This window comes from Mus musculus, chromosome 9 (assembly GCF_000001635.26).
Source record: "Mus musculus strain C57BL/6J chromosome 9, GRCm38.p6 C57BL/6J".
NCBI lineage: Eukaryota > Metazoa > Chordata > Mammalia > Rodentia > Muridae > Mus > Mus musculus.
Genome location: NC_000075.6, coordinates 71203712 through 71218072, shown reverse-complemented (window position 1 = coordinate 71218072; position 14361 = coordinate 71203712). Strand labels below are relative to the sequence as shown.

Sequence of the window (14361 nt, the reverse complement as noted above, 5' to 3'; positions counted from 1 at the left end):
TACCAAAAGAGCAGTCACTCTGTTCTTTCTGTTAAAATAAAATGAACTAGAACGGGTTGTTCGCAGTTCCTGTCTTAGAAAGTGTAGAAGTCTAACTAAAGAGCTGAGCACAGAAGCTGCTGGGAGCGTTCACAGATACCTGATTTTACAAGTTTTTGTGAAAGAGCTCGCCTGTAATGTGTGTTACTCCACCATTTATGAGGGTTGTTTGTCAAGACAAAATATAAGGCGCCTCCTCCCCACAAATTAAAGAATCAAGTTACAATCCATTATTTCATTTCTGATTGTTTTTCTTGGTAATAAGTGGGAAAGTGGATACTGGATAAAAGTCTTCATGGAGCTAAAAAGACTCCGACATTAAAGGCTCCAATTAGCTATAAATCAGTTGTCTTTCCTACTGGGGTAGAACAAGAGAGAGAAGAGAGGGGGTGGCTAGAGAAAAGGAGAATTGGAGGAGCTTCCAAATGAAATTCTGAAAAAAGATATCTACTGCAGACTTTCAGGGGCTGTTAAGATAATCTGATCAAAAGTAAGTGTAAAACAAACCCCCGGAATCACGTGTGGATCTTGCCTTTTAAGATCTCTAAAGCGCATCTGAAGAGGTTAGGGACCCTCATAAAACAAAACTTTTATGTGCAGGCTTCCCTGGCTTGTTCCTAAACCCGGAGATGTGCCACACACTGGCACTATTGTTATGCAAACAATGCCTAGAGGGCTATAACCATTAACGACCTCTCATTAAAATGGCTTTCAAAAATTTGTCACACCATCTAAAAGCTAACAGGTACATTAAATCCACATTCAAAAATACGAATCCTACAAATCCTTATTCTGAAACTCAATGCAACAAAAATTCAGAAACGATGTTTTTGCATTTCTCTTTCAACCGTAACAGTTGTCACATGCGAACAACTTAACTTCTCTGCTTTTCGCGTATAGTGTAATGCCCGCGATGGAACACTTATCAGCTGTATCGTGTGCGCGCGCTGCAGTTAACTGGCGAGAGTTTGCGGTAGGAATGAAAATCAAATTAAAAAAAAAAATTCTAAAATGAACTCTCAAGAAGTGTGGCTTTAAAGGCTACAGTCGCCTTTTTGCTATAACATTCAATCCCTTTGTGTATGTATTTCACAAATTTCCCCCGTGGATTTTTTTTCCCTGAGAACGGTGGAGTGGTAGGGGATCAAGTCACATGGGGCAGCAGGCGTGTATTGCTTTTTAATGCAGTTTAACAACAATAATTCGTGCTTGACAAACTAAGATGTCAGAATTCGTTAGGAAAAAAATCATTAGGCTTATCAGTGCAAAAGTGAGCTCGCTAATTTATGTGACTTGAGTTATTTTCCCTTTTTCTAAAATGTCCATTGCCTACAAAATCCCGAGGAAATCCTGGCATAGACCTACTGCGTCTCGGCCAGGTCCCCGCGAAGTCTGTGGGACTCCGGTCCTGACAACCCTTCAGCGACTCCGCTCTGAGGGAAGATAAGCCCGCGCGGCCGCGCACCTCCGGACCCGAGGGACCGCGGGGCGACACCGGACCGCAATGCCACCCTGGCGGTGAACCCCACTCTGCTCTGAGACCGAGGGACAGGGAGAACTGCACCCCGGTGGGCTCTGAGGAAACCCAGGGGAACACCCTCCTCAAGCCAGAGCCCGGACTGCTCTGAGGAGACCTGGGGGACCCCAGAGCCAAACTCCATTTGCTCTGATAAAACTTGGGGGCTCGCACAACCGGACTCCGGTCTGCCCTGAGCTCTAAGGGACCCCAGAACTAAGCCTCGTTCTGCCCTAGGGACATCTAGGACCGGACCCTAGCCGGCTCTAAAGAGTCATAGGGGACTCCAGAACCAGACCCAGGTCTGCTCTGGGAAATCCCACCTCCCCAGGCAGTCCCGAGGTCGTCACCACCGTCCGCCGCCGCTGGCGATCCCCGCGCTGCCTTCTGTTTGGGACCGGTTCTCCCAAGACGCTCCCTAAACCGGGGCGGGACTTGAGAAGCCCGCATCGCGGTCCCCGCGGAGGCGCGGAGATGACAGGCGACCTCCGGGCCCCCGGCCTCTGAAGGGATCCAGAGGATGCTTCCAGAAAGCGTCCGCCGGACGGCTTTACCTTGGTGTACTTGATCTCGAGGTTGGGCGTGGGCGACGGCAGGAGCTGCAGCGAGGCCATGAGCGCGGCGGGGTCGGCCTTCACCTCGCCCGGCATGGCGATCTCGCTGGAAGTCATGGGCGGCCACGGGTGGGTGTGCGCGGGGCGCTGCGCGGCCGGGGCGCGCTCGCTGTATATAGGCAGGTGTCAAGCGGGGGGCGCTTCTTATTGGACGTGCGGCCCACAGGCGCGGGGGGCCGGCCCAGGAGGACATTTGCATACGGCCGCGCGCGGCGCCCGCACGGTCAAGTCCGCGGCCCACGCTCCCGCGGGCGCGCCCGGGGGGGCCTCGACGGCCGGAGCGCAGCCTCGGCGGGACCGCGCTGGCCGATGGCAGCCCCGCGAGCCTTAGCGCTGGTCGGCCGGGAGGAGAGGCGCCCGAGCCGCGGCCCCGCCGAGCCCCGCGCCCTTCCTAACACTCGCTCTTCTCCTCCCCCGGGGTCCCGAGCAGCCCGAAAGAGCTTTCGCTCAGCCTTCCGCGTGGCGCGAGGGGCGCGTGGCCGCTGGGTGGGGTGATAGATGCTCCCCACACTCCCAAGGAGAACCTTCTGGAACCGCCGACGCCGCGCTGGCCCCCACCAGGCTTCTCAGCCCAACTGCTGCCCTCTGCCGGCCCCGCGGCCTAGTTGTGCCTGAGGCCGTGGGCTTCATCTGCCTTGGGTTGCCTGGATATTCCAGGTCTTGATGGTCTCCTTCCAGCCCTTTCCTTTCCTCTTCCCATCCACACCGGGAAACACTTGGGATTTTCTGTTGCTCTTCCTGTCAGAATCTCCGGGTTGAGCTTCCATCTCCATCCCTTCTCGTCTTACAAGCAGCCTTATAGTTGAGTAAAGATGGGCGCTGATCAGGAATCAGTAGCCTAGACAGTTCACTCCAGATAGCGTGGGAGAATCATTGGACCAATATCACGAGCCCATATAGATAGCTCTTTATAGGGCTTTCTGCCTCTATCCCCATGAAAATCCCACAGCCTTATCCAACCTGACTCTTCCTGTTTTTCTATGGAAGACTCTCAACTCCCAAGCAACTGCTTCGCTCTTGCTCAATCATTTCTTTGCATGTTGTTCACTACAAAACACTTACTTTAGATGTGTTCATTAACTAAAATTCCGTAAATGATTGGTGCTTAGATTCTGTGCAGACAGAATGCTGTTGTCTTAATTGAATTTGTGAGACAAGTTCCAGGCTCCGAGAACTCTTTATAGGGTATCTGCCTAAAGTGACCGAGCAAGCACTACGTCGTCGTCCTAGAGCAACAATACAGCCTAATTTAGGCAGTTGAAAAATTCCTATTCACAGGGAACGTTTATGGCCAAAGAGTGTGTCTTAATAACCGAATATACTCCTAAGAATCGCCTTTATTTAAGCTGTAGAAGACTGAGAAAGAATAAGAAGAATGGTGGGGAGGTAGCTCTGTAGGTAGAGTGCTTGCCTAGAACGCTGGGTTTAGTTGCCAGCACCACCTTGAACTGGGGTAGAGATGCATGCCTGTAATTCCCAGCATCCCACTGGATGGAGGCAAGAGGATTAGAAGTTCAAGTTCATCCTCTCTTACAGGAGAGAAGGAGCGAGGGAGGAAGAGAGGGGGGAAGGGGAAGGGGGTACAGAGGAGGAACGGAGGGAGGGACAGAGGAAGGGAGGGAAGAGGGAGGGAGGGAAGGAAGGAAGGAGGGAGGGAGGGAAGGAGGGAAGGAGAGAGAGGGAAGGAGTCTGTTGGGGAGGAGGATGATCTCAGGGTTTGGTGAAGGAAGAGCAAACACCCCAGCAAAAAAAATAGTTTTTGGTGCTGTTCTTTGTTTTGGTTTATTGTCGAAGTTGTTGTTTGAGGTGTTTTGTTGTTGTTCATTTGTTTTGTTCAAAGGTGTTTTCCCCATCTTCCAAGCAGGGCACCATGCTGGAGGTCACTTTAAGACAAGATGAAGAGCCTTGCTCCTGGGTAAGCTCACCACCTTTCCTGTAGATCTATAGATAACTGTCTGTAAGAGGGACAGCTCTCAAAAGTGGAGCAAAGACAAGACCTTGGTGCTCCACCTAAGTGGGAGGCCGGGTATCTAGGGAAGCTGACCTTTTGCCCTGCTTGTGGCTAGGGAAGTGAAACTTCACTGGTAGAGGTGGGAGCACTGCTGCCTCCGCAGAGGCTGCTGCAGCAGCAGCAGCTGAACAGAACTGTTTGGGAATGTTTCAGGGAGCATCGGCTGCAGCTGGAAGAGCAGCAAACGAGGCTGGTAAGTCAGTTAACTCCAGGTTGTGGGAACCTTAATGCTTCTGGGGAACTTAATGATGGAAGTACCGAAAAGCCATTAGAAGTCTTTGAGGAAGAAAGAAAAGGGGGAATCTTGTGGGCCGGATGGCTGAAAATGGTCTGGAAGGAGTGTCTGAAAGCATAAGCCAGAATTTGCACTTTTGACCCAACTCTTCCATTTCTTATTTGCTACCTGCAATTGGAAAGGCCAGTCAGTATGTGGATCACAGGATTTATCAACGCTTGATGCAGATAAACTGAGTTCTATCTTGGAAGGTAAGGGAGTGTGTCTTGACTTAGCATCTCTGGTCATCTCCTAGGTCGTGCTCAATGACAGCTGGTTTGAATTGTTCCCTCATGGCCCCTTTCCCTTAACACTTTGTAATTAGACAGTGAAGTGATCAACACAGGACCAGAGTCTTCTATTTCCCATCTGCCTTCCTCGGGTCCAAAAACAACATGAGGCACTAAATTAAAGCATTCCTATTGGCTGATATGAGCGAAAGTACTGTAGCTGTCTACTCCCACCAGTAGACGAAACTTCCTTACCTTCTCTGGGTACAGAGCACATTTTCTCTGTAAGTTCTGTTACTTGTCCCATCTTTTACTATGCATGTTTACATTGAAGCATTTGCACAAATGCTTTCCTTCCTGTATTTAGACTGGAAACCCCTCCAAATCTTTTTTTTCTTTTTAGATTTTTTTTTATTATTTATTATATGTAAGTACACTGTAGCTGTCTTCAGACACTCCAGAAGAGGGAGTCAGATCTCGTTACGGATGGTTGTGAGCCACCATGTGGTTGCTGGGATTTGAACTCAGGACCTTCGGAAGAGCAGTCGGGTGTTCTTACCTGCTGAGCCATCTCACCAGCCCACCCCTCCAAATCTTACACTCAAGATTATAGCCTCCTTTGGACTAACAGCTTCACTTCAAGGTGGGAACAAAATTTAGCAGGGAACAGAATATTGTAGCCATGATACTTCTTTAGTCTACTTGTTGTAGACCCCCAGGATGTATGTTCCTCCATGTTCCCTCCTCTCCATATCTCTCCTCAATGTTTTCTTTCTTTTTTCCTTTTTCTTTATCATCTTGTTTTGCCAGTCTCTTTTCCTCTATAATTTTGGGAAACTGTCTTCCTATTGCTAAGTTTTTGGTCTTTGCCGCTGATTTGGTTAAACATATTTTTTCCCACCCTTACAACATTTCTCCTCCCAACCTCCCCAATCTGTAATTATTTATTGTTTAGGATACATCTCATCTGAAAACTCCTGCACCAGGTAACCTAAGCTACAGAATGCTGTTTCCTTGTGAAAACAATTTATTAGGCCCCGTGGAACCAATATCCTGGAGTTGTAGAGGAGAAAAATAAATTCTTGCCTCATATTTCCTCACCTGAAACATGGAACGCAACGTTGTAATTTCGAGGCCTGGGTTTTATGTGAAGGTCGTCTTTAAGGGATACAGCCATAACAATTTGGGCTGCATAGCAGACGCTTTTAAGACTATGCAAGTATTTATTAAGAAGTGTGCTTTCTAAATCAACAAAGGAACTGAGTGGGACCTAAAGATTCCTCTCCAGGAAGGTACCTTTGTCTCAATGATAGCTGGGACATCGAGCCTCTATGTTCTGGAAGAGTCTCTGTGTCAGATGGCCGGCTTAATGGCCTTCCCATTTCCATCACTAACCATGTTGACAGCCTACCTTTTCCAACTGATATGCTGGCATTGTAATTTATCTTCAAAAAAATAAATCACATGTTATAGCCTTTCTATCATCTGGGTTAATCGAATCAGTTCCTTAAATGTCTTTAAGTCTAATGATTTGAAAGAGGCACATTGTTTGAAATATTAAAAAAAAAAAAATCAGGGCTCTTGGGTTGTATGCAGAATGATCTCAGAGCTCATTTCAAACCTAAGTGTCTCCTAATGGTCTCATCCATCTCCAGTGGGATGGGCCTGGCCACTTTATTTAAAATGTTTCCTGAAAACTCTAACGGACAAGCTTAACACAGAGTATATTTAGAGTGAAATACATTTTATTCATTAACAAGAGCTTTTATAAAGAGCTTTACCTATTTTTATCCAGAAATGTTTAATGAAGTATTTTGGACCTATTATGAAAATTCTATAAAACAAATGCACTTATTTAACATCAATATTAACTTTTTTATTGGCCATCTAAACACCCATTTAATTAGCTCTTCCTCCTAATGCCCAGAAGAGGCTGAGATTGGACCATTTATTAGCTATAAAAATTCTCTAGATATTAACTCCCTCGTTCCTTACTGTGGCCTCTGGTCACTGTATTCCATGGAAAGGATGATCTTCGGCTGCAGAACGTGGGTGACTAGCTGGTTATGACTTCAATACAGAGCACAATACTTTCCTTTTGAAAAGGGTCCTCCATGTTTGGGGGACTCCAGGAGATGATTTTAAAAGTGGGTTTTGTAATACCCATTTCTACTTCATATACACATGACAGTGAGTCATCAAGGTATACAGTTGAGCTTTGTGTTTTATCAGTAACCACCCTTTAAAAGAGGGAAGAAATGAAGATCCCAGCAGGCAATCTTTTCTGCCAGGCCTGAGGAAAATGGCATCAGCGCCCTCTGCAGCTGATGGTGTGTATGTGCAGGTGAATAAGAGTTTTAAGGTTCCTTGTGTTCTGTCTGATGCTAAGACGTCTTACTAGAATTTCATTTGAATTAATTTGCAGGAAAACATCATGGAGATTCAGAAACATTTTAGACAGAAGATGGTTTAGAAGGAAGACTTTCATTAAAATATCTTAAAAAATAAAATTTGCCATAGAGAATATACTTAGAACCTGCTCACATCGACTTTTAGAGACAGAGTTGTGTGAATCACAGATTAGCCACAACTACTACATCGATATCAGGATAGGAGATTTTTACATTTATATTGTGTTGGGGGAGGACTGTGAGCGCACACTCCATGTTGTGCGTGTGAAGGTCAGAAAGCAGCTTTCGAAAGTTGCTTTGGTTCTCTCCTCCCACCCTGTGGCTCTCAGTCGGGTGGTCAGGCTTGGCAGCAGGTACCTCTTACCTGCTGAGCCATCTCAGCCTCCCAGGTCTGGAGATATTAATAGATGTTTTCCAACCATTTAAGTGCTTGACATATAATTCAAATCACCCCCTCCCCACTTCATGTTCCTGAGTTTACATTTTTAAAATCCCTCACCTCGATACAGAGTTCTTAGCTCTTGTTGCTTTCTGTAGAGCTCTGTCATTCCTCTGCACACACTTCCTCCCAAGTGCTGGCTTTTTGTAGACATTCACCTCCAAGGATCCTTGGGGGGAATAAGGTGTTCTCATGGGAACATCAGTACTGTTGGGGATAAAGACCCATATTCGGAGCCACTGGAAAACAAAACCAAATGAACAGTCCTTGTCCTCCCTTGTATCCTGGGAGGGACCGCTGAAAAGAAAATGAGGGATACTAGATGTCTTTGTAGCAGTGGAGGAAAGTTAATTACTTCTCAACTATAAATGTGTGGAAGGCACAGGGCCAAAACAGGAGACATTCAAGGACAGGACGTGGGCATCCATTTTGGACACCCAGAAGCAAACAACAAGGTGCCTTGCTTCAGGCATGCATATGTCCCCCTTCAGGGGAACTGTGACTTCCTGTCTGCTGTTGATAAACCTGGAAATACTAGTTTATAAAGAGCATGCACACACACACACCTATGTGACATGTCCCTATCCTTGAATTTGTAGTGCGTTTGAATGACAGTAACTAAATATGAAAAGCCATTGGCTAGCCTCAGGAGAAATGCAGAATGGTTGTGGAAGACAATATCAGAAAAGACAAAAGTCCCTCAATTATTTCTGTAGGGCCTTCTGTGGGTCTCTTTGTACTTTCGATCACTATGGGAACAGATACAAACTCCAAAAGATAAACACAGGGTTTCCCAACATGAGGTCCAATAGAAAACTCCTGTTTTTGTTTTCCATGTGTATGTGTGCTCTTGTGTATGCCCTTGAGAGCAGAGGACATCCATGGGTGTTGAGCCTCAAGAAGCTATCTACTTTAACACCTTTTAAAAGAGAAACTCACTCATTAGGAACCCACTGATCTGGCTGGGCTGACAGGCCAGTGAGTGAGTCGGCTTGCTTGTGGATATCCAGCATGCACCACCACACCCAGCTTCTCACGTGGTTTCCGGGGACTGAACTCAGAGTCACAGCACTGTGCCAACTGAACCTCCTCCTTAACCCCATCTTGTGATCCATTGCACTAACTATATAAACTGGAATCCCCAGAAGCAAATGCTGGGCACTGACACCACTTTTAGCTTTGCAGATCCAAATGTTGTGATCTTAAGTGGGAGACCCTTTGCTGCAAGAAGAAAGAGAGCAAATGGAGAAGAAGCCAGTTCATTTTCCCCACAGCAGAAAAGCAGTCAGTACTTGTAACATTGGCAGTTTTCTTATGTTTATATGCTTGGCCTTTCTCACTCCTGCTTATTTAGGGGCCTGGGGACAGACATTCATGGAACAATCTGATGATTTTTAACCTTGATTCCAATTATTTAGGGAGTTAGAAAAAGCAAAAAAAGGTATGAATGTCTGACTCCACCCCAGAGACTTCAGTTACTCTGTCAGGTCAGTTTTGACTGTCAACCTGACACAGCCTAGACACCTAAGAAGGCAGCCTCAATTGAGGGTTCATCCAGACTGGCCTATAGGTATATCTGTGGGGGAAATGTCTTATTGATTGGTGTAGGAGGGCCCAGTCCACTACAGGCAGCCCCATTCCTGAGCAGAAGATCCTAGTCCGAAGAAAAATGGAAAACTAATCCTGGACCTGAGAGTGAGCCTGGAAGCAGTATTCTTCCATGCTTTCTGCTTGAGTTCCTGCCCAGACTTGCTTTGGTGACATGGCTGTGAGGTTGGTCCAAGCATTTTGTTACAACAACAGAAAGGAAACTGGAACATTTTCTGAAGGGTCACAGGGTATTGACTGATACTCAGCTGGGGCCTGGGCGTTGTATTCATCACCGAAGTTCTCCTCCACAGCCTCTAGGTCGGAAGCTCGGGTTCCGAGGCCAGCTCATTTCCTACTGCACTTGCTTTGCTATTTTAAATTTAGTATCCGAAAAACACATCGAGCCTCAAATGGACTGACCTTTCCGCTAATGTACTTCACCTAAATTAACAGAGACGATTAACTAATTTACGCTGGAATTGTGCACTTTCCAGTGCACATTTATCAACTCTTAAATGCTTGCTTTGGTGTTGCAATTTAAATTTTTTATTATTACCCTTTAACTCTGAAGAAATGTCTTCCATCTAATTAGTCAAACTTACATATTTAATTAATAGATTCATTATAGGCTAATGAATATGGAGGCGGCACAGGGGCAACATCTGCTTGCCACATGAAACTCAAAGTTTCCAGCTACAAAAAAAAAAAAGGGAAGCAATCTATAATGTAATTTAAGCACATGAACTTTCCATTTGAGAGTCTCTGTTCAGAGATAGCTCCCTTTTTGGAAGAATATGGGAATCAAGACTGAAAGAGAAACGTCTGAAAACACATTTTTTTTAATACCGCAAAAATGTACAGGTCTACATCGTCATTCTAAACAATAACATTTTTCTAATGCAAAAATTTAAAATACTATATGCTTAGGAAAATATACATAAGGGCACAATTGGTATTACAAATTAAACATTGTAAATACTTTATTTTCTTTTATGTGTGCATGTATCCCCTGTTTTATATATCAGTACCCCTCCCTGAAGGAGCCCCGGGAGGTGTTAGAACTGGAGTCTTAGGCTGCTGTGTGCTACCATGTTGGTGCTGGGAATCAAACCCTGATACTCTGGAAGAAAAGAAGTGACTTTAACCCCCAAAACATTCCTCAGCCCCCCAAATTTAGCATTTCTAACTGTAATATGTACTAGGCTCATTCCAAACTCATGTGATTTTTGCAGCATGGAGCAGGTGTGTTAGCTTTCTTTAGAAACTAGATGCTCCTAAATTCAGTTGTGTCTGGAGTGCAGATGATTCAGGGAACACAAATGAACTTGCACACGTGTTCAGTTGTCAGACTTCTGGCTGCTTATTTCTCTGGCTCCGAAGAGGTCATCACTTGCTGTCGCTAAGGAAAGGGGCACCAACTTCAGGAAATGTGTGTGAGGTCTGAAGTCCGCTTGAAAAGTTGATAGTGCGAAGAATGCCAGGTGGGAAAAGCCACTGACAAAAATCTGCTGTACTGTGACCTCCATGTCAAACCAAGACTGGTGTTTCTTTGTTGGGATTTAATTGCTGTGAAGAGACAACATGATCGTACAACTCATAAAGAAAAACATTTAGTTAGGGCAGGCTTACATTTCAGAGATTTAGTCCATTATTACCATGAAGGACGAGCAGAGCAGTGTGCAGGCAGATATGGTGTCGGAGAAGGAGCTGAGAGTTCTACATCTTTTTTTTTTATTAGATATTTTCTTCATTTACATTTCAAATGCTATCCCAAAAGTCCCCTATATCCCCCCCCACCGCCCTGATCCCCTACCCACCCACTCCCACTTCTTGGCCCTGGCGTTCCCCTGTACTGGGGCATATAAAGTTTGCAAGACCAATGGGCCTCTCTTCCCAATGATGTCTGACTACGCCATCTTCTGCTACATATGCAGCTAGAGACAAGAGCTCCAGGGGTACTGGTTAGTTCATATTGTTGTTCTACCTATAGGGTTGCAGACCCCTTCAGCTCCTTGGGTACTTTCTCTAGCTCCTCCATTGGGGGCCCTGTGATCCATCCAATAGCTGACTGTGAGCATCCACTTCTGTGTTTGCTAGGCCCCGGCATAGCCTCACAAGAGACAGCTATATCTGGGTTCTTTCAGCAAAATCTTGCTGGCATATGCAGTAGTGTCTGTGTTTGGTGGCTGATTATGGGGTGAACCCCTGATGGGGCAGTCTCTGGATGGTCCATCCTTTCGTCTCAGCTCCAAACTTTGTCTCTGTAACTCCTTCCATGGGTATTTTATTCCTTATTCTAGGGAGGAATGAAGTATCCACGTGCTGGTCCTTCTTCTTCTTGATTTTCTTGTGTTTTGCAAATTGTATCTTAATTTATAAAATTCTTAAGCATATGGATGTATCCGGAGGATATCATCCTGAGTGAGGTAACCCAATCAAAAAAAGAAGTCACTTGATATGCACTCACTGATAAGTGGATATTAGCCCAGAAACCTAGAATACCCAAGATACAATTTGCAAAACACGAGTTCTATATTTTGATGAAGCTCACCCCCACAGGGATATACTTCCTACAAGACCACATCTACTTCAGCAAGGCTACAACCCCTAACAGTGCTGCTCTCTATGGACAAGCGTTCAAACTCAGGAGTCTATGGGGCTATTCCTATTCACACCACAGCAGATGTCTGAAATGAATCGGTGGGGATGTTTCAGGGACTGGGGAGATAATTTGGTAAAAAGGCAGGGTGTGGTGGCATGCAACTGTAATCCCAGTGCAGGGAAGGTAGAGATGGCAATCCCTGGAACTTCCTGAATAACCAGACTAGCCCACTAGGTGAGCTCTAGGCTCATGTTAACCTCTAGGCTTCACATGCATGTACACACACATGCGGATACACACACATATGCACAAAAATATTTCAGAGCAGCTGCATCGTACCATACTCTACTGAGGGACAAAATTCAATTTATAGTCTTTATGAAGATACCTGTATTATTAAAACACATTTCTTTTTGAAATATATGTTTTAATTTTTAAATTTTTTATTTTTTTAAGATTTATTTATTTTTATGTATGTGAGTACACTGTAGCTGTACAGATGGTTGTGAGCCTTCATGTAGTTGTTGGGAATTGAATTTTTAGGACCTCTGCTCGCTCTGATCAACCCTATTTGCTCCGGTCAGCCCCGATCAGCCTCGATCTATCTGGTCGATCTGGCCCAAAAGATTTATTTATTATTATATATAAGTACAATGTAGCTGACCTCAGATGCACCAGCAGAGGGCATCAGATCTCATTATGGGTGGTTGTGAGCTACCATTTGGTTGCTGGGATTTGAACTCATGACCCTTGGAAGAGCAAGTCAGTGCTCTTATCCACTGAGCCATCTCGCCAGCCCCCATTTTGTTTGTTTGTTTGGTTGGTTGGTTTGTTGGTTTTTTTGGTTTGTTTTTCAAGACAGGGTTTCTCTGTGTAGTCCTGGCTGTCCTGGAACTCACTCTGTAGACCAGGCTGGCCTCGAACTCAGAAATTCACCTGCCTCTGCCTCCCAAGTGCTGGGGTTGAAGACGTGCGCCACCACGCCTGGCTCAGCCCCCATTTTTTATTTTTAAAATTAAAATATAATTACATAATTTCCCCCTTCCTTTTCCTCCTACCAACCCTTCCATGTGACTCCCTATCTCTCCCTAAATCATGGCCTCTTTTCCTCTGCTGTTGTTAAATATATGTATAAACACATAACTACAACTTGCTGAGTTTATTTAGAGTTGCTTTTACGTATATGACTTCAAGACTGACCACTTGGCATTGGATAACCAATGAGAGGCTCATCCCTAGGAACAACTAGTTCTCCCTCTCTCAGCTGTCCTTAGTGCCTTTAGTAGAAATCTCTAGGAGACATGATCAATCGATATCAGATCAGACTTCCTGGTCCCCTGACACTTACACTCGTTCCACCCCCTCTTCCAAAGTGTTCCCGGAGCCATAGTCCAGGAATTGTTTTGTAGATGTATCTATTGGGTCTGGGCACCTACAGTCAGTTGTTCTCTGCATTTTGACCAGCTTTGGTTTCCTTTAACGGTCTGTCTGCTGCAAAGAGGTGATTCCTTGATGAAGGCCTTTAAGAGCTACACTTAGCAGCTATAAACGCCACATTTCTTAAGTGAGAAATTGCAATATCCTTGCTATAGTACTATGTGTTTAGAAAACATCTAAAAGTGAATTAGTGCAATGTATACATGTTTATAACTAAAAGTCTCCCGTATGCTTAGCATTATTGGCTGTAAAACCAAATGTGGGTGGATGAAATGGCTGAGTGGACCAAAGAGCTTGCTGTGCAAGCAGATTGTCCTCTGACTTCCTTCAGTATTCAGTGGCACACATACCCCCTCCACACACACACATACCCCACATACACACACATACCATCCCACACATACACACACACACACACACACACACACACACACATACCCCACATACATACACATACCCCCCCACACACACATACCCCCACACACACATACCACCCTCCACACACATATACATGCACACACACATAATAATGAATAAAAAAATTTAAAAAGAACAAAGATTTCTAAGTGCATTTTTCTAGCTATAAAAGGAAAGTAACTCTTTATCCAAGAGGCCATGTGGCGTCTATTCTTAAAACTGTGGAATAAGAAAATCGGGTACCCTTGGGCCACAAAAGTTGTGCTATGAGCAGGGCACAGCAGTGCGTGCCATTGATCCCACCACTGGAAAGGCAGAGACAAACAGATGTCTGAGTTTGGGGTCTGGTCTACATAGAAAGTTCCAGGCCAGCCAGGGATACACAGTGAGACCCGGTCTCAAAACAAAAAGCTGTGTCATAAGCGAGATTTGATTATGACACCTTCACAATCCTCAACGAACAAGCGAGCACAGCCCTATTAGAAACTGGGGAACAGAAAGAGTCATGGTCTCGCATTAGGAATGCTGTGTTGAGGCCTTGGGGGGCACTAAGGTGACATTGTGCTCTGAATGGTGTGCAATGCTGTGCACAGCCCCAAGAGAAAAGTGCTGTCTACCTGAGAATTAGAAAGACAGCATTGGAACTGAACCTAAGTGATAAGTGAGTGGGGGAGGGGCAGGCAGAGTAGGTAAGAGTAATGGGGTGGTAGAAAGACTAGGGAAACTTTTGGAAAGGTTTCATTACAATAAAACATACCCATAGGGGAAAGCCTGCTCATTT

General features: G+C 45.3%; 1 protein-coding gene and 2 long non-coding RNA genes across 4 annotated transcripts in view; 1 reads left to right on the top strand and 2 right to left on the bottom strand.

Annotated features, from left to right (window-relative positions):
* Aldh1a2 (aldehyde dehydrogenase family 1, subfamily A2) overlaps positions 1–2284 on the bottom strand; it is an 80455-nt gene extending 78171 nt beyond the window's left edge. The window contains exon 1 of the mRNA NM_009022.4: positions 2110–2284. Within this exon, the coding sequence (NP_033048.2) occupies positions 2110–2226 (117 nt within the window). The 5' untranslated portion in view covers positions 2227–2284. The remainder of the gene's footprint in view (positions 1–2109) is intronic.
* A 402-nt stretch (positions 2285–2686) lies between these two features.
* Positions 2687–6160, top strand: Gm3458 (predicted gene 3458). Of its 2 annotated transcripts, none has more exons than NR_110518.1 (4): positions 2687–2826; positions 4034–4084; positions 4334–4373; positions 5640–6160. It is a non-coding gene; the product is annotated as a predicted gene 3458 (long non-coding RNA). The 2 variants fall into 2 exon arrangements; NR_110519.1 differs by lacking the exon at positions 2687–2826 and adding an exon at positions 2832–2975 and having other exon boundaries at positions 4334–4666.
* Positions 6161–9950: 3790 nt separating this feature from the next.
* The window catches only part of Gm32511 (predicted gene, 32511), a 39347-nt gene continuing 34936 nt past the window's right edge, over positions 9951–14361 (bottom strand). The window contains exon 6 of the long non-coding RNA NR_110517.1: positions 9951–10690. This is a non-coding gene — a long non-coding RNA (predicted gene, 32511). The remainder of the gene's footprint in view (positions 10691–14361) is intronic.